This window comes from Terrapene carolina, unplaced genomic scaffold (assembly GCF_002925995.2).
Source record: "Terrapene carolina triunguis isolate 2854851 unplaced genomic scaffold, T_m_triunguis-2.0 Scaffold111, whole genome shotgun sequence".
Classification (NCBI taxonomy): Eukaryota; Metazoa; Chordata; order Testudines; family Emydidae; genus Terrapene; species Terrapene triunguis.
Genome location: NW_020664462.1, coordinates 11,539,562 through 11,560,056, shown reverse-complemented (window position 1 = coordinate 11,560,056; position 20,495 = coordinate 11,539,562). Strand labels below are relative to the sequence as shown.

Below are 20,495 nucleotides of genomic sequence, written 5' to 3'. Positions count from 1 at the left end.
AATTCAAGAAGGATGTTGATAAATTGGAGAAGGTTCAGAGGAGAGCTGCAAGAATGATTGAAGGATTGGAAAACAACCCTTATAACAATGGATTCAAAGAGCTCAATTTGTTTATCTTAACTTAGGGAAGGTTTTAAGGGGTACCCTTTGATCACAATCTGTAAGTACCTAAGTGGAGAATAGAAATTTGATAATGGAGGACTTTTCAGTCTAGGCAAAAGTATAACAAGATCCAGTGGCTGGAATTTGAATTTAGATAAATTCAGACTAGAAATAAGGTGGAAATTTTTAACAGCGAGGTTAATTAACTATTAGAATAGTTTATCAACTGTTGTGGTAGATTCTGCATCTCTGGCAATTTTAAAATCAAGATTGGATGTATTTTAAAAGATTTGCTCAAGTTGAAAGAGGAATTAATTCAGGGAAGTCCTGTGTTATACAGGAGGTTAGACTAGATGATCAAAACTGGCCCTTCTGGCTTTATAATCTGAATAAACTATATGGTAGTCTGTATATTCCGTATGTCTATTTGACTATGCAAGGATTTAAACCGATGCTTCCAGGGAATATAATTATTTCGAACTTGATGCTTAGTCTTATCCTCTTATCCTCCCCAGCTGAGCTTTTTGTTCAGAAGGAAAGAATAAGTGAAATATAAAATGGCTGCTGTCTATTACTCATTATTTTATAGCACTTAGCTTGCCATGAGCTGTTCAAAAGATACAAGAAGAGACAATCCCTGCCCCAAAGAGTTTACAGTACATTTTAGACATGATACAGGCTAGTGTGGCAGGGCGAATTGCTGGAGTGCAGAACAATGAGGGTTATGGCAACATTCAGATGGATACTCACTTTATACATCTGCATGTCTTGATGGTTCTGGATAGCTAGTTCTAAAATAAAAATATAACTAGTATAGTCTTGCTTGCTCCAGGCATCGCGGAATAGGTGAGTTTTCAGGAAGGATTTAAGTCAGGTGAAAGGCTATATACATGGCAGTCCCAGGACATACTCCTCCACCCACTGCCCTGCACTCTAGCTTGGGCTGAAACATGAAGTTCAATTGCAGTCGTCTGTATTTGATTTGGTGAGACTGATTTTTACATCCAAAAAGCTTAAATCTCTGTTATAAAAGTGTTTTTGGTTGAGTGACTTTGTATGCCCGCCCCCCAAAACACGAAGAGAATTCTGAGAAATGTGATCTTGTGCAAGAGCCTGCAGCTGCATTTCAGTTGCTTGTGGGGGGAACTCTGCCTCCTTGACACTTGCCCCTGTAAAATAAATGCAGTGATTTATATGTGAAATTCCTAGGGGTGGGGCAGGGAAAAAGCCATGCAAAACTCTTGAAGCTGTGGACCATGGTAATTAGTGTCACAATAGATTTAGCAAATGATGCAGGGGAGGGGAAAAGGAAGGGGGGGGGGGGGAATTCATTCCCCATGTGTAAACTTTACCATCTAAGAAGCATGTAGTTTCAGGGCAGGGGTGTATTTTACTGTCTTTCCCCTGTCTAAAAAAATAAATGTCTGAATAAATATGTTTCAAGTTGGGTGATATTTTTGAATAGCACAGGACAATGCACTGTAAAAATGCTTGAATTCTCAGTTAAGTCTGAGTGAGTTACTGCCATAAAAAGCTTCAGATAACTCCTTAACACCATTGGCCTTTGGCACAAAAGGAGGATTAATGTCGTAATTATCAGGATCCTTGCTTGTCAGTGCTATAGTGCCCTCTAGTGGAAATTTAAAGTAAGAGCATTGGTGTATAAATCAGTGGAATCTAATGCTGCCAAATATCATTTCTTCTTTGGGCTGGTCTACACTTGAGGGGAGAGGGGGGTGAATCGATCTAAGATACGCAACTTCAGCTACGAGAATAGCGTAGCTGAAGTCGACGTATCTTAGATCGATTTACGTCGGGTCCTCACGGCGAGGGATCGATGGCCGTGGCTCCCCCGTCGACTCCACTTCCGCCTCTCGCTCTGGTGGAGTTCTGGAGTCGACGGAGAGCGCGTTCAGAGATCGATTTATCACGTCTAGACGTTACTACCCACTGATCCGGCGGGTAGTGAAGACGCACCCTTTGAGTAGTGTCCCTCTGGGTGCTCTGCTTCAGGTACACACGTGCCTCTCAAGCCAGTGATTGGAGATTTTCACCTAGCAGTGTCTGTTCAGCCTGCAAATGCACTCTAAGCCTCTTAATGTCAGACACCAAAGCTATATAAGGGTGTGTAGGTGAACCGCATCAGTTCCTTTTCAACCACCTTGGCCTGAGATGGAATCTTAGAGCAGTGGTTCTCAACCAGGGCTCTGGGGCCCCCTGGGGGGCCGCGAGCAGGTTTCGGGAGGTTCACCAAGCAGGACCGGCGTTAGGCTTGCTGGGGCCCAGGGCAGAAAGGTGAAGTCGCGCTGTGCAGTGCTGAAGCCTGGGGCCCCGAGCCCTGCTATCTGAGCTGCTTTGCTTAGCTTAGCTTTAGCCCTTCTTGCCTCCCCTTAACGCCGGCTCTGGCTTTTATATGCAGAAAAGCAGTTGTTGTGGCACAGCTGGGTTGTCGAATTTTTATAGCATGGGGGGGGGGTGCAAAAAAGGGGCTGGGAACCCCTTCCTTAGGCCGAGGCACGCTCAAGGCAGACACACTTTCTCTTTTATTCCTTAGTGTTTAGATACTTAGTCTAGTAGTTGTTAGTGTAGTTAGAGTGAGTTAGTTTGTACACGTAGTGAGAAGATTGTTTTGTTCTACTCTCCTTTTTCCCCCCCAGGGAGACTTGTTTTCCTAGCAGGGCATTCTTGGCCTGCCATGCTTGAAATGCTGCCTCTTCCTGTAAGCGATGGCCACTCTTAAGGGTGTCCATTGCTTGGGGTGTCCCATGTCTCCCAGAAGTGTAACTTCTGCTTGGCCTCAACTCTAGGGCAGGGAAGAACAAGGAGCTCAAGCTGGGACTGTTCATGATAGAACGTTCTCTACATCCAGAACCAGGTCAGGAGACACCACCTCTCTCACCCCACCATATCTGTCCCTGGACAGAGCCAGTGCTACTTCTGCCTCGGGCAGACTTCCCCAAAAAGGAAGGGAAGACTTTGGAGGCTTCTGGGAAGACTCCCAAAAAGAGGAATGCGGATTCTCACTCCAAGGAATCAGCTCTAAAAAAGATGTGGTGCTCAGCCAGGCCTCCAGTCACCATACGTACTGTTGAAGCCAAGGACTCCTCCACTAGTACTGGCAGGGCTGTGAAGCGCTGGAGCTCCAAGGAAAAGAGACATGGCTCCAATAGGGCCCTGGTACCTTCTACCAGCGCACAGAGCAAGCATAGGGCGAGTTTTGCCCAGCTGTTGGTACTGATGCATCTGGCCCAGCGTTCATAGTACATACCAGTACATGAAACCAGCTTACCATTGTGCCCCTTAATCCAGCTGTTGGTACTGATGCAGTCTGTCCAGCCACTGGTACCGGTTTGTTCAGTGCCGAACACACAACAATGCCCATCTTCCGTTGCGGTGCGATTGTCAGTATTATCTGCTTCAGCAGCTGTTGCCTGAGCTACCCTGTCGGCACCGGATCCCTTCTTGGTACTGCAGGAATTCCAGCACTCTAAGGACCTTTTGGTATCAGATGAACCGGAGTCCCCGCTTCTTGTGGGTACCAAGTGCCTTTTGGCACTGAGACCCCAGTCTCTGGGCTACTGTCTTCTGGGGCTGCTGGACTCTGCACTGTTTAACAGGTGTCCCCCTCCCCCATGTGTAAGGGCACTGTTGGCCCCTTACTAAAACTTCGTAGGTTTCTTTGTTGGTTTGTTTTTTCTGGTGCCTTCTCGCCATACCAGGAGAGAGGGGAAGGGTCGAGGAGGAGATGGGATCCTGGGACTGACAGGGCCTCTGGCCAATCAGAGGGCTCTAGACCATGGCCAATGGGGAGTAGCCAGCACCCCAGGTCAGTACCATGGCCCAGCTGCCTGGTCAAATCAGGAAGCCCCCCAGCTCAAGTCCCTGCCTGCATGCATGCTGAAGGAGGGAGACAGCGAGAGCAGCCCCAGGCAGGTGAGGCTCTGTGGCTGTCAGCCAGCAGGCGAAGAGTCACGTAGGAGGCTGGAGGGGGCTGCCTGATGGCCCAGTGACACGTGTGAGAGCCAGCGAGCGGGGGCAGGAGGGTCGTGCAGGGGGCTGGAACCCACCGGGAACAAGGGGACAGACCCAGCGGGCAGGGTCCATGGAGGGGGGAACAACAGCCAGAGGGAAGGAGGGGCCTGAAGGGAGCGGCATGGGGGAGTCCCAGACACGTTGTAAGGGAGCGAGACACCCCAGCGAAGGGGAGGAAGTTGGGATAGCAGGGGGTGGAGGGATGAGCTCTGAGAGCCCAGTAACCCACCCCCTGTACTGCCCTGAGACCAGCCAGGCAGGGAGCCATGACTAGTACCGGGGGGGGGGGGGGGGGAGGAGGATCCTGGCAGCCCTTGAACCCAGGAGAAGGTAGGGTTGCCAAGTGTCCGGTTTTCCACCGGAACGTCCAGTCGAAAAGGGACCCTGGTGGCTCCAGTCAGCACTGCTAACTGGAACGTTAAAAAGTCTGATCGGCAGCACAGCAGGACTAAGGCAGGCTCCCTGCCTGCCATGGCTCCCGGAAGCAGCAGCATGTCCCCCCCGGCTCCTATGTGTAGGGGCAGCCAGGGGGCTCCGCACGCTGCCTCGGCCCCAAGTGCCAGCTCCGCAGCTCCCATTGGCCACAGGAGCTGGCGCTTGGGATGGGGGAAGTGTGCGGGACCCCCTGGCTGCCCTACGCATACGAGCCAGAGGGGGGACATGCTGCTGCTGCCGCTGCTGCCACTGCTGCTTGAGGTAAGCCCCACCCCAGAGCCCGCAGCCCTAGCCAGAGCCCCAACCCTCTGCCCCAGCCCTGATCCCTCTCCCACCCTCTGAACCCCTCGGTCCCAGCCCGGAGCACCCTCCTACACCCCAAACCCCTCATCCCCAGCCCCATACCAGAGCCCGCACCTCCAGCCAGAGCACTGGCTGTGTTGGGGAGGTCTATAATGGTGGGGTGGGGAGAAGGAAAGTTTATAGGCATTTGTGAGCCAAATGCCATTTTACCCTGGATGTGTGAGCTCTCAATGGTAGGGTGCTGACTTATTTAAAACTCACATTTTATTTGATAGGAGCAGCTAATAAAATAAAATTGTATTAATCTTTATTCATTGTTGCCAGTGGCTTCTGGGATATATATGGATGTGAATGGCACTATGGAAGAAGTATTCTTCTCTTGCTGCATTCTGTTACCTACCAGCCAGGACACTCAAATGGACCGCCCCCACATCTAAATGGGAGGAGGCTAGTAGGAAGGGATTTTCAGTGGAGGTCCCTGACTCTAGAGCTTAATCCTCCCCGCCATTCCGTGGTCTGACTGAATAGCTTGCTGACCATCAGGTCATGTTGCCAAGCCAGTGATTGGCTGTGCCTTAAAATCCTATTTCTTAGATCTGAGTGGGAGTCACCAGATGTTCAGTTGTTCAGAAAATCGGACTGTTTTTATTTAAGCACATAAATATAGATCTTCTTGTCCTACTCTTTGACAGCCGAAAGCCTGCAGCTCTTTCCGTGGAGGATTATTTTTCTTTTTGTGGGCAGCGGAGTCATTCCTTGACATTTTTGGCCACTTGGCCAGTTTGGATGTATGTTTTTAAAGTGTTTTTACCTCTTTGTATATGCGCATGGAGAATGTGATAGATGCACAATATGCCCCGAAGAGAGTGTGTGCGTGTATGTGTGTGGATTTATCTATGTATGCATCTAATCATTCACTTTTACTTTTTAAGATGGCGGAGCAGTGTATTATTGTGGTTTAGTGAGTCTGTCATAAATTAACTCCTCTGCCAAATGGAGTCGTAGTTCAGTGAGGGAGAACCAGGCAAGCACAGCTTTGCTTAAGCAATTAAGCACTCTTTAAATTTTGTTGTGAATATGCTATAACAACAAATCCTACACTGCAGAAATGTCTCCAATAACTGCTTTACTGTACAGTGGGCTAAATCACTCCCCCCACCTTAATAACCTAGCCAGAATCTCCCAAACTAGAACATGCAGCTTTGTGTGTGGCTGTGGTAAGGAAGTGTTATTTCCTTTCTCAGGAGGTTGAGACTTGGGGGTTGAGCAGCTCAACCTGCCTTTGGATGTGGCCTTATGACACCCAGAAATGCAGTAGGCCCCTCTGTCTGGTCCAGTGATTCCTCTCTTCCCAAAGTATTTTGACAGATCATTTTTAGTTTAAAACAATTGTATCTGACCTCATTAATTATGTTGTGCAGGCCAGCAGTGTCCTGCATTCAGCAAGGTCACTGAGTGAACTGAAAGAATATAGGAAAATTATAATGCGGTGCATACAGGTCATTGCCATCTGCTGTCTAAGGTTTGTATCTTAATTATATTCACAAACATCTCTTTTCTGATGAAAATGTGGAAAGGCCAGGGTGTGCGATTTTTCTTGTTAGGTCTTTTACTCACATTCTGACTATAAGACTAAGGTAAGGACGTGGCTTTGAAGGGCTTGTGGATGAAACTCTGCTCAACCCATAGTAAACCACTACAAAGGGAATTTGGACTCTGTCAATGACTAGATTTGGACTCTGTCAGTGACCTAGTACAGTCAATATCTCTAGGATAGTGCTGGTCCAGGAGCTCAAAAATTCAATATAATAGATCTCTGTCACACAAAACGATTGAAGCCTGTAGAAAGAGTGAGCTGAACTCAGCTCACATCAGCGTGTTTCCAAGGAGGCCTTGTTTTGTAAAGGGCTACTCCTTTAAGATGACAAACGATTATAAATATATAAATGTAACATTTGCTTCATAAATTAATGGGCATAATGAATACAGTAACTATTAAAAGGGTCTGGTATGTTTGTCGGTGATGGTGGGTTGCTTATAATAACAAACTAACAAGAAACTTGATTAAGCTCTCTTCTAAGTAAAAATTCCAGTCAGACTTTACAGAAACTGCTGACTTTGAATGGAGTAAGAAACCAGTTTTCCATACTTACTTTTTAAAGCCCAATGTATACAAAATGTGTGTATATAGTATGTACAAGGGAACAAGCTGTAGGTAGTCCTGGCAAAACCAACTTGTAATATAACCTCTTATCACATCTGGGTGCTCTCCCCCACCCCTCAAATGCCTCTTTGAGGGAACATTGCTGAGGATGCCAGGCAGAGGAGGGGTTTGCCCATTCGTATGAAATGCTGACTTTTGTATAGTGCATTTTGGTTGACCAGATGTCCCGATTTTATAGGGACAGTCCTGATATTTGGGGGTTTTTTTTATATGGGCTCCTATTACCCCCCGCCACCTGTCCCGATTTTTCACACTTGCTATCTGGTCACCCTAAATGCATGGGTGGTAGAAACTTTAAACATGGGAGCTTCCGTCATGTGTCTTTTTTTTTTTTTTTTTTTATATACCGCTGTGTATGTGCGGCATGTTGTGGGTGTGTGTGTATCTATAAATAATATATTATGATCCCTTTAGTTCAATCCCTGGTTTTATTTTGACATTAATTTCCCCTGTACTCCTGCTTTCTCTTTGTTTTCCTTACCCTGCTTTGATTCTTTTCTGAAATTACCCTCCCCCCGTGATTCCTTTTGCTTATTTCTCTCCTCTTCTGTTACACTGGTTCCAGTATATAGTCCAAGATAATGGCCATACCTCCTACATCCTGATTGGGTGCCAGAGGAACCCTGCTTTCTCTATGGCACCATCACTATAATCCTCTCCCTCAGGTTGGCGGAAGAGAGGCTGACAGTCACACAGTTGGCCGCTAAAGGCAGACAACTGCCAGATCATCAATGAAATGTGAGCAGTGGCCTCACGTCAGTGCAAAGGCTGGAACCTACTTCAGTGCAAAGGCTGAAATCTGCCTCCACACCACTCTGTGTAGCATGTATGAGCATCGGGCCCAGCATGGGTGTTTGCAGGCAATGCCCTAATGCCACTCCTAAAGCAGTGTGTCAGTCTGACTCTACCTTAGATTCTTTGTATCTTTGAACTGGAGTATTTTGTAAAAACGCGCACACAGAAATATATGGTGGAGGGGAAGGAAATCGGTTAAATCTGGTCAGGAGCAGTGAGGGCTCTAGTTTTATTGCTTTCATAGATTCAGGTGTGATCTCAGAGACCTAAGACAGGTGCATCTTCAGCATACTGGATTCTCACTGGGTCACGGAGCTCATCCCGAGCTTGGCAATTAAACCAGTCAAGTTTTGACATGTTTGTTTAAAAATGATGGGATTTGTGCCATACTAAATCCTTCTCAAACTTGCTTCCTGGCTGTCTGCAGGGACTTCAAGAGTAAAAATGTGTTGTTGAAGAATGACTTGACAGCAGTTCTAGCTGACTTTGGACTGGCTGTACGGTTTGAGCCTGGAAAGCCTCCAGGGGACACCCATGGACAGGTAACAATTACCTTTTAGAAATAAATGTGGGGCTTACCACATCTGCTGGGAGTGGGCAGCGTTTCCGCAGATGCAGGATATGGGGACGGTTACTGGGGGACAGGAAATTGCAGAAGGGCATTGTTTTGCTCAGCTTGGATAATTTGCAGGGGCAATAGATACAAAATGCTTTTTTAATTGCTGATTTTATATTAGCTTTAATGGTGGTTTTTGCTCAAAGAGCAGGGTATGGGATGACCCAGATTTACCTTTTATATATTTTATATTGCACACACCACCTGTTCTTCTACTTTTGCAAATTACTTATATCCCAGATACTGAATCAGGGAACAAATGAGCAGAAACACTTTCCATAAAGAATGGCATTTGATTTTAAATTTTCTGCACTACTTTCTTCCTGCCATTTTAAGGTAACTTGGCTCCACCAGTTGCTACTGCAGAGGAAGGCGACCCCTTATCCTCTCCAATAGTGCACATAGACAGTTGTGCAAGGCTGCATAACACGGAGGTGGAGACCATCCTGACCCCTGAAGGCATTCAGTTTATACCTTGCAGCATGAGATTTGATCACTGGTTTTAGCATTAAATATTGAGTCATAAATTTATTCAGGTTTTTTTTAAGTCCAGTCATTGTAGCTGCCTAGAGACCTTTAGCAGCAATAAATATCCCAAGTTGACTACACTTGGAAGCTTCAGGGGGGGCCCCCTCCACCCATGGCGGCTGGGAGCTGCAGAGTGACCATATTTCCCAAAGAGAAAACAGGACACTCCCAGACGCTTGCCCAAGGCACCCTCCTCCCCTGCGTGAGGCTATTACTTGTCGCTGGACCCAGAGGAGGGCCCCTTCAGGAGGCTGTCACCTGTCACTGGAACCTTGCAGGGGGCCCCATGAGGAGGCTGTTGCCGGTAGCTGGAACCCTCTCAAGGCCCCCCTGGCTCCCAGCTTCAGTCCCTCAGCCCGGGGGCTGAAGGAGAGAATGTTCTGTGACCTCCATGACATAAACGTAGCCTATTCCTAACATCTCTGTAAATCCAGCCACAGCTCTGACCATTTTGGTCACCTCTCTCTAGACCTTTAACTGCTTCTACATCTTCTCGTGCTTAGGGTTTGTCCCACAGTCAGGCCCTTGCAAGATGAGAAGTTTATGATGGGGAATTCCCTAAGGGGAAAATTATTAAAAAGAAAATTAACTTCTGCATCGAACAGGTGATTTCCCCCTTCCACTCCAGACCCCTTCTTTCCCTACTCCTCATCATGGCTTGGTATTCCACCACATGTGTTTGTAGAACCTCTATAAAGATCTCTTGTACTAAAAGTAACAACATTTTTAACAGACGGAGATTGAGCTACTCTCTCAAGGTTAGAGGTGGTCTCCAGAACATGGTTGAAGCGGATTGGCAGGACAGTGTGGTGTCCACGTTACACCTGTCCTCTGGATAAATGAGACTTGTATCCAGGGCTGTCAAACCTCTATTCACCAAACCTTTCACCAGCTCAACATTCCTTTTTAAATTTATAAAGGGAGCATTAAGCCATCAATTATGATCCAATAACTGAGAGTCTGACTTGAACTTAAGGTGTTTGGAGTGTCTCCAAAAATTAACTTGTTTTTACATATAGCAGGTGCTGCAGTAGCTAGAGGCAATGGGGTAGATGGATGACAGAATTTCAGACATAGTCATCTTACCTCATTGCATTTAATTCAAACCCTTAGTGTCCACTGAATGATCAACATATACATATCCACACACTTGGAGTCTTTTTACAACTGTTTCATGGAGCTTGAAATGGTTTTAATGAGGAGTGATGCCAGAAAGAGTGGACCCATTTTGTTTGGAGCCAGTACACAGCCATCTTAGCAGAGAAGTAGCTTTGAGGTTGATGGAACAGCTGTAGTCCCTACACACCCAACTATCTCTTATAACTTAAGTTGCATTTTTTCTTTTGGTGTGTAGGTGGGAACAAGGAGGTACATGGCTCCTGAGGTGTTAGAGGGGGCAATCAACTTCCAGCGAGATGCCTTCCTGAGAATAGACATGTATGCAATGGGACTAGTATTGTGGGAGTTAATCTCCAGGTGCACAGCAGCTGATGGTAAGTGTAAAGCTCCGCAGCTCAGCTTCAGCAGGGGTATGCGGTCCAGAGAATGGGGGTGTCTTCATAAAATCAATGGCATGTTCTTCTCATTAAGATACTAATCTGGATTTTCCAATAAACTGTCATTCCCTCTAAACAGTGGACTTCATAGAGTTAAGGTCCAAAGTGCGTTTAACAGGGTGCAGATTATATTGCATAATGCCTGGGAACCCAATAAAAAATTTGGCGAATGAGATGAGAGAGAAAATAGTTCCACAGTTGACAGTGGGCCTATTTTAAAGTATTAAATGCACCCTGTGCACTGTCTCGCCAATGAAGGCGGTCTCGTTTGTTGTCAGACCTGTTCATTTTCACTTGTTCCCTAAGCAAGTTTTGAACCTATGTGAAAGGGTAATACATCAGCTCTTTCTTCCCTTCTCTGAGATGTAGTATAGGGGAGAGTGCAGTCTACGCTGTAAGAACAGGCGGGAGGGATAGCTCAGTGGTTTGAGCATTGGCCTGCTAACCCCAGGGTTGTGAGTTCAATCCTTGAAGGGGCCACTTAGGGATCTGGGGCAAAATCAGTACTTGGTCCTGCTAGTGAAGGCAGGGGGCTGGACTCGATGACCTTTCAAGGTCCCTTCCAGTTCTAGGAGATAGGATAATTTAATTTAAAAATTTATTTAAAATTTATTTAAAAAACAAAAACCTAAGCACTTGAGTTAGGGCAATCAAAGCCTTAGCCACAAGAGTTTGCTTTCCCCACATCGCCTGACTTTCTCAATGTTCCTTCATCAAAACAGTGCTTGAAAAATGGGGCAGCCTCTAGTCTGTCAGCAAGAAGTGTCATGTGGAAATAGAGCATCTGCTAATCGGTGACAGTCTTGCCATGTGCAGAAGATTGCCTGCAGATGTTAGGACTGAGGGGAGGCAGAAATATTCATTTCATTTCTGTCAACTCCACGACTACCTGTTCAGACCCCTCACTTTTTGTATGGAACAGACATCCAGTCCTCAACGTGCTGTTTCCCTTGGGTTTCAAATATTATTGTTTGTTTGCATTACAGTAGCATCTAGAGACTCAAATCAAATTGGGACCCCTGTACCTACATATGGTAAGAAATGAGTCTCTTCCCCAGAGAGTTTACTGTCTTAGGCTAGGTCTACACTACAGCGGGGGGTCGACCTAAGATACGCAACTTCAGCTACGTGAATAGCGTAGCTGAAGTGGCGTATTTTAGGTCGGCTTACCTGGCTGTGAGGACGGCGGCAAGTCGACCGCAGCTGCTCCGCCGTCGACTCCGCTACCGCCTCTTGCCGCGGTGGATTTCCGGAGTAGACGGTAGAGCCATCAGGGATCGATTTTATCGCGTCTTCACTAGACGCGGTAAGTCGATCCCCGATAGACCGATTGCTACCCACCGGATCAGCGAGTAGTGAAGACGTACGTCATGTCTAGTTAGGGCACAAGGGGAAACAGTGACCCAGAGATAAAGTGACTTGCCCAAGGCCATGCAGCAGGTCTGTGACAGAGCTGGGAATATAACGCAGGTCTCCTATGGTTCAGTCTGGTTCAAAACATCCGTTTGGATCTCCCCCATCTCCCTTTATTAAATACAACTTCAAAAGTTCAGTTCCCATGAAAGTCAATGGAAAGACTTCCTTTGACTTCAGTCGGAGTTGGATTGAACCCAAAGTGCAGTTCTCCTGTCTGTGCATGTGTAACTGGCACAGTAAACATGTAGGCATGTCAAGTATCAGAGGGGTAGCCGTGTTAGTCTGAATCTGTAAAAATCAACAGAGGGTCCTGTGGCACCTTTAAGACTAACAGAAGTATTGGGAGCATAAGCTTTCGTGGGTAAGAACCTCACTTCTTCAGATGTAGGCATGTGTGGCCCTCCCTTGCTGTCAGTCTCCAAGGGAGGCCATGCCTCTTGGCTGTCACGCTCCTGGAATAAGTCTTAGACAAGGGGGACGTTAGTAGTCTGGGGGCTCAATCCCTTCAGCGGGGTCGAGCAGTGAGTGGTCCAGGGGCCCAAGCCCTGAGACAGGGCAGGACACCAACAGTCTAAAGCCCAACCCTCAGGCAGGATAGAGCCAGGTATAGTCTGGAACCCCAGGCCCTCAGACAGGGCAGGGTACCAAGCACAGTCCAGGGCTCCAGGCCTCAGGCCGGACAGAGCAGGGAATAATCCGGGGACCCCAGCTCTCAAGCAGAGCGGAGTACCAGCAGTCTAGGGCTCCAGCCCTCAGGCAGGGGTGAGCACCCAACACAGTCTAGGGGGCTCAGGCAGATGGTAGACTCCCACAGGCCTTCTGGTTGAAGGCGGGGTGACTGCCACCCCAGGGATGGCAGTGGGTAGGGGAACACGGGCCCACCTGACTCCACTGCGTCCCAGCCCAGGGCCCTAACAGTGGCAGAGTGGTCTGCCACTGGGTCAGCGAGGATCCAGCTGCAACATACTGAACTGGGCTCAGGCAGCAACCCAGCCAGACCATAGTCAGCTGTCCATGGGCCACTTCCTACCCTTCCCTCGGGGTGTACCTGGATCTCTGGGTTGTCCTCTGTCTCCCCTGGGTACACTGCAAACAGTAATCCTAGCCGCTCCTCGGCATCGGGCATGTCTGGTAGCTCAGGCAGTTAGGATGAGTCCTTGGGGCAGCAGAAGTCCTCAGCAGGGTGGAAGCATCTGTCTCCCTCAGTGGCTTCCCCTCAACTGAGCTACAGGGCCTGCCTTATATACTTCCTGTTCCTGTCCTGTCCCTCTGCTTCTGGCAGGGTGGGCATGGCTTTCCTGGTTCCGCCCACCAGAGGGCGTCTGGACCTCCCCCATTGTCAATTTCTGAGGGAGGTCACGCCTCTCTGCTACAGGCACCTTCTGACTCAATGGATCTGCTCCATGCATTTATTCAGAGCCGTGTCTGCTGGCTTCAGTGCCGAATGTTTAGTCTTGTTGGTCATGCAGAGCCCATACAGCGCTGGGAAATGGAGCTGAATGGCACTTCAGCAGTGACTTCAGACTAAATGTCAGTTGCAAGACATTGAGTATGCACAAGTGTAACTAAGGGCACATTTGGCCTGCAGAACCTTCTATTGTTGGAGGTGTGTGCACCAAAAAGAACCCTGCTCAACTCAAGACTCCAGGTTGAGTTTATAAGGCTGGCAGTTAGTGTGTCTATGAGGAACATGTTATTACTTGTAAAAATGAGCATATTTGATTTGGAAATAATTGGAGGCTAATAAACAATGAACCCATAATGACTCCAGGCTTACTGCAATGACCTCTACTGTGTGGCTGTCCCTGAAGAGTCCTTGGAAACTTCAAAAATACCTTCCCTTCATACTGGGTATGTCTACACTGCAGTTAAACCCACAGCTGGCGTGTGTCAGCTGACTTGGGCTAGAGGGGCTCTGGTTGTGGGGCTGTAAAATTGTGGTGTAAACGTTTGGGCTCGGGCTGGAGCCCAAGCTCTGGGACCTCACGAGGCAGCAGGATCTGACAGCTCAGGCTTCAATCCAAGCCTGAATGTCTATACTGTAATTTTGCAACCCCATAGCCCAAGCCCCAAGTTAGCTGACACAGGCCAGGTGCAGGTGTTTAATTGCAATGTAGACATACCCTAAGCAGCCTGCAAAGTTACTGGATTCACCAGTGCTGCTGCTTATACCTGTGCTCCATAGACTGAGGCTAGGTCTACACTACCCGCCTGAATCGGCGGGTAGAAATCGACCTCTCGGGGATCGATTTATCGTGTCCCGTCAGGACGCGACAATTGATCCCCGAATCGACGCTCTTACTCCACCAGCGAAGGTGGGAGTAAGAGCCGTCGACGGGAAGCCGCGGAGGTCGATTTTGCCGCCGTCCTCACAGCGGGGTAAGTCGGCTGCGATACGTCGAATTCAGCTACGCTATTCGCGTAGCTGAATTTGCATATCTTAAATCGACCCCCCCCTGTAGTGAAGACGTAGCCTGAGCTAGTTTCCAGTTCAGTTTCAGGTGTTTGTTTTGACCTATGGTTTGGCTCCTTGGTTCTTTGAGACCACCTCTCTCCTCCTTTTCCTTCTCGTCATTTTGAGATCAGCCAGATGCTTGTGCCAACAGTTCAAGCTTTGTGTATCAGGTGGCTACCAGCAGGTAGCTCGAGCTAAGGCCCCTTTTATTCTGTTTCTGCCCCAGTGGAGCAAGAGTTTATTGATGTGCACAGCATGTTGCAAATGTTCATTCAGGCTTTTCCTAAAGGTGTGTTGGAACAGTCCTGATACTTTGATGGGGTGGGGATATGCGTAGGAAGGTCATTATCATTGTCCTATCAATGGAGATGGCTTATTTGGGGGCTAAATACTTAGATTTGTTTTACTGATTGGCACCACGTCAATGGGAAAAATTAAATGGCTTTTAGTCACTTTTCAGAGTAATAGCCACATATTTCAATATTGTAGTCTTGATGGTTTACAGTTCATGAGCAGATAAAATTATCCAGCTCTTTTTTTGGCCTTCAGTTTGAAGGAACCCATGTGAAATACTGTCAGGTTTGAAAGAGGTCACCACTTGGTCCAAAGAGACCATGCAGTAATGCACGAGAACCCTAAAAAAAATCCTCATTTCAGTTGGCGTGCTATTTGTTAGAGTGCATCCAAGCATTATGAAATGCCAAATGATGGTTCAATAAACCAAACTTATTGCCACAATTGGGAGTCCACACTGCTGCTTAGAAAAGTTTTCACATGCTGTTGTGGTTCAGAGCAGTTCACAGCCATACTCGTGATAGCTGAAGTGTTCAGAAATCATTCTATATGTGCTAGCTGGAGATAGTCTAAAGCACAATTAAAATAAAAATTCTCCCCGGAGAAGAAAATGTGCCTCTACTCCTGTTGGAAAACGATCTTCTTTGCAGTTTTCAAGCCCTTTTCTCACAGAACAAATTGTTTCAGAATGCATTTGTGTTTGGCATGGTCCAACTCCCAGCATGGATTAAGACTTAACTGTACAGAAAAGGGTCCAAACGAACGCTTCTGTACTTTTCTACAGTGTAGTTAGCTGTTTAACCCTGAATCAGATTTCTGAAAGTTGCTGTCCTGTTATAGTTGACCACCTTTCAAAGCAGAATTGACCCAGATCAAGTTTCTCCAGATCCTGTTCCCTAAAGTGTCTCAAAAATTGAGTTCTTCATATGCCTGAATACATTAAAATGTTTGAGGCCCTACATTATGGGTTGATCCTAGCTATGTTTAGCCTTACTACATTCCTGCTTTCCATCTTGGGTCATTTATGTAGAGGTCCATTGAAACACGAAAGAATTGCAAGAACTATCCGAACATTCCCAAGCTGTGCATTGTTACATGGACAATACTGTCAATAGCATCACTGTGTTAGCGCTACCTAAATTGGTGCCTTGCAGGCTGTCTGTCACTTAATCAGGATTGGCTTCTTTAGGAAAGTGTCGGTTCTCAGGACCACGACTGCAGTCTAGTAACTAAAAACAAATCCCTGTGTTTATTGCTTTATTGCCATAAGTCTATGATCAGACTAGGTTATGAAAGAACAAATGAGAAATATTTCATCAGTGTTTGACCTAGCAAGTCAGGGACTAAAATGAAGCGACTGGCATATTAATATCTGCTGCCAGGACCTTGTGTGTATTTGGAGTCAGACATCAAACATAATCAACTGAGATTTGGTGTTAACTTGCTTAGTTTTTTTTTACAAAATGCTGCACTAATTTTCAACTAGGAAAAAGGCAAAATTTGGAGTGTTGTGCAAGATTTGGGGTTCATAGCAGACATCAGTGTCAAATTCATGAATTGACAACTAGCAGTGATGACAGTACGGTTTAGCGAAGGGGGAATGTAAATCACCTTGGTATAAAACAATGTGCGTAGTGTGCGATGCTTTGCTTGGACTGGGTTTTTCTGTTGCTATGGAATTGCAGTTCAGACTAAGTGAAGAGATACGTCTACTTAATAGAGTCCTTCTCTGTATTAACATAGTTCTCTCCATATACCTCAGGTCCAGTGGATGAATATATGCTGCCTTTTGAAGAGGAGATAGGTCAGCATCCATCCCTTGAGGACCTGCAGGAAGTGGTGGTTCACAAAAAGATGCGGCCTGCTTTCAAGGATCACTGGCTGAAACACCCTGTATGTCCCATCTCGTTAACAGCTTAAAATGTTTCTTCTGATGACTGGAATTAGCAATGCAGTTGAGCATTAGATGTTAACTTCAAGCCAGTTACATCAGGGAAATTATCTTTTAACAGTGTGGCAGAACGGAACTGTCTTGAGGAATAAACTAAACTACATATGAACTTTATTTCTCTACTCTCCTGGTCCTAATTTTCAAAGGAGCTGAGAATCCACAACTCCATGGGAACTACAAGTGCTGAGCACCTCTAAAAACAGTCCCTATTGCCTTCTCTCTCCCTGACTTCTTCCTCCCCACCCCTTCATTGGTATGATGTAGAATATCACTGTAAGAAGAAAAATCCATTGCTAAAAATAATAGTATGCAGCTCTTAGATACCATTTTTCACTAGCAGAGCTCAAAGAACTTTACAAAGGAGATCAGTATCGTATCCCCATTTTACCAATGGGGAAACTGAGTGATTTGCCCAAGGGCAGTGGAAGCATTGGGAATTAAACCCAGGTCATGTGACACTTATGCAGTCCCCATTCTGTTGGATAGTTTGTCCTTTCTTTTATTGTGGTTTTAATCAACTGATTTGATTTTTTTTTTCTTTTTAAAGCGGTTTCACCCTTCACCAGCATAAGCAGAGATGGAATATTTTATAACTTTTTGTGCATTAATGTAGTGAAAAGGATTCCCAGCCCCCTGGCATTAGATTTTTTGAGGCTTAGTGCTTGTGAAATGGGCCAGTTTGACATCGGAAAATGAAGCCCTCTGTTTATCCATAGAACAGGCCCATGCACGTGCAGTGGCAGTGCAAGCTTCCTCCTCCTTCTGCAAGCCAACATGTCTCAACCCTGTTCAGGAGAGTATATCCGTCTCCAGGCCCATTCAGTCCTCATTCTCTCTGAAGAAATGCCAACAAAGGTGCTAATTGCAGTGATAAGTCTTTTGTGCTTTGGACACCTGTCCACTAATTGAACTGAGACCTCCAAGTCATTGCACACGAGCCAGTGAACTGTCAGATGAGTTACCTGTGCTGAATTTAAAATGATGGCCTAAAGGTAAAAGGCTCAGTCGCTGAGCTGTTCAGTCCCCGTGCACTAGCTAAGAAGCTAAATACATTGTTGCCATTGTCTCAAGTGGTTTAAATTCTGTTTCCCCAAAATCAGGTATCAGAGGGGTAGTCATGTTAGTCTGGATCTGTAAAAAGCGACGAAGAGTCCTGTGGCACCTTATAGACTAACAGACGTATTGGAGCATAAGCTTTCGTGGGTGAATACCCATTTTGTCAGATGCATGTAGTGGAAATTTCCAGAGGCAGGTATAAATATGCAGGCAAGAATCAGTCTAGAAATAACGAGGTTAGTTCAATCAGGGAGGATGAGGCCCTCTAAAGTTGAGGCTAGCCAACTACAAAAGCAACTCCTCCCTTGGTGTTCACACCTCAACTGCTAGCAGAGGGCCTCATCCTCCCTGATTAGAGATAACGAGGTTAGTTATGTATATATAGATATATATAAATACACACACACACACACACACACACACACACACACACACAATTATGCAGTTAGAATACATAACATAACAGTTTACCCATACAAAGGAAGCAGTATTTCTTTAGGAAGATAAGTTTTATGGTACTTGTAACAAAGTTGCCAACTCTTGTGCTATTATCTCAAGTCTTGCAGTATTTGCTGTTTGTTTTCTTTTTCTTAAAATTCCTGTTCCTGGAATGAAGTGATTAGTTGAGAATCTCTGCTTTGATTTAAAAAAAAAAAATTTTTAGCCTTTGTGTTTGTAGGAAAAAGCTTGATCCGAGTGTACCCTAAAGGCTCAGAACCCATAAGACAAAGAACTTACGTAAATTATTTAAAAAAAAAAAAACACAACTTTTTGTAAAGTAATCTTATAATATTTTGAGGCCTAACTCAGGATTTTTGAGAACCTAGTGTTGGCAATACTGACATAGGGACAATAGAAGGACTTGGAGTAAATCTACCTCACACTAGCCTGCTGCGCTCTAAGTGTCTATGTGGACACTGCTGCTGTGCATGAGGAGTTTCCTAGTGTGCTTTGATCGGCTCCCGCTTTAAAGCAGGGTAGCTCAAAGCACATTAAGGAAACTTTTAGTGTGCAGCAGCAGGGTCCACAGCAGACTAGTGAGGGGTAAATTTACACCCTGTCTTGCCACAAACTAACCGTTCTTGTAGACAAGCCCATAGGATTTTCTGTTAAAGAGCTGTGCCCAGATTCTCCTACATCTGCTGCTAGGCTGTGTGTGCTGCTCAACGTGCCACCCCCTGTCTTCCCCCTACAAACAAGATTTCAGCGAGAATCCATTTGCTAAATGTGTGTTTCCTCTTGACTCTACAGGGTTTGGCACAGCTCTGTGTTACGATTGAAGAATGCTGGGACCACGATGCAGAGGCTCGGCTTTCGGCAGGCTGTGTCGAGGAGCGCATTTCTCAGATCCGAAAATCAGTAAACGGCACTACCTCGGACTGCCTCGTTTCCATCGTGACGTCTGTCACCAACGTGGACTTGCCACCCAAAGAGTCTAGTATCTAAGTCCTGGTTCACTTTTGTCTTTCCAGACTCAGTGGATTTAAAAAAAGTTTAAAAACCCAACAAACACATGAATGCAGCTGCTATTTTATCTTGACTTTTTATTATTATTATTGTTGTTGTTGTTGTTTTTTTTGGATTGGATCAATTTTACCAGCACATTGCTCTACTGTATTAAAAAAAAAAAAAAAAAAAGACATCTCAGCAAGCATTCAGGTGCCGACTAATGAATGCAGAAAAGGTGCAGGTACCTCAGAACCTCAACAAACTCACTTCAGTTGTGTTTTTTTTTTTTTATTCAGTTTTCCGGGTTTCTCTTCATCGGTCTGTCTTCAACACAGAGCATCTCTGACATAAAGGAAAACCACGTACCATCTTAGAAAACGCAATGCTGCAAACTTTGGAGGAAACTTAAGACTGTTACATAAGATTACACCTTCCTCAAAAGGATTATTTTCCCCCTATTTTCTTTTTTTAGACAGTGAGCTTCAAAAAGAAACAAACAGCAGATGTGTCTTTTACGGATCTAACGGGTGTCATTGTAACGGGAAAAAACACAAGAAGCTGGGAAGAGAATGTTAACTCTTTGATGGTAAAATTAAAGGGGGGGTGTTTAGTATAGGAGAAGGGGAGAGTGATGTTGGACTTTGCAGCATTTGGAGAAACATCATTTGCTATGGAGCTACTTCTCAGGTAACCAGTTAATGAGGGGAAGAACTTTTTTGAGGCAGAGTATTTATCATCGCAGCATATCGAGAAAGTTGGGTCAATGAGCCAATGGGATAAGCAAGGTACTAGTTCTTACTTCCCCCAGTATCTCAGGCTTGGGTGTTAAAAGAACAAAACCAAACCATAGGTATATATATTTTTAAAACTCCAGGTAAGAATTGGAAAAAGATGTTTTTAAGCAGTGTAATTGAGAGAGATAACAGCGTATTCTCAGAAGCTGTCTGTAAAGTACTGGAAGATTTGAAAGCATTTATATCTTGCTTTAAATACAGTAGCAGTTCAGGGAATAAGGCCTCAGGGCTGGATAACTGCTTAGCCCAAGCTACCAGTGCAGATGATTTAAAAAGAAAAGTATGATTTCTGGCTTTGTAGAAAGGCCTTTTTTTAACTGGAGGGGAAAAAATTACCTGGGCCAGTGGCAGGCAGACGCACCCAAGAAGCATTTGAATTGTACAATTGCAAAATATAGGGAGGTAACAGAGCAGCATTAGCATTAACCATAGAATCTGTTAAACCAATTTCTTTGACTCAGCTTTCTCTTTATCTGTGACTAAACGCTT

At 45.7% G+C, this 20,495-nt stretch overlaps 1 protein-coding gene across 1 annotated transcript in view; it reads left to right on the top strand.

The window, feature by feature from the left end:
• The window catches only part of ACVR2B (activin A receptor type 2B), a 160,578-nt gene extending 141,302 nt beyond the window's left edge, over nucleotides 1-19,276 (top strand). The window contains exons 8-11 of the mRNA XM_024201977.3: nucleotides 8,319-8,433; nucleotides 10,390-10,528; nucleotides 16,519-16,649; nucleotides 19,015-19,276. Of these exons, the coding sequence (XP_024057745.1) occupies nucleotides 8,319-8,433; nucleotides 10,390-10,528; nucleotides 16,519-16,649; nucleotides 19,015-19,209 (580 nt within the window). The 3' untranslated portion in view covers nucleotides 19,210-19,276. The remainder of the gene's footprint in view (nucleotides 1-8,318; nucleotides 8,434-10,389; nucleotides 10,529-16,518; nucleotides 16,650-19,014) is intronic.
• The last annotated feature ends 1,219 nt before the right edge of the window (nucleotides 19,277-20,495 follow it).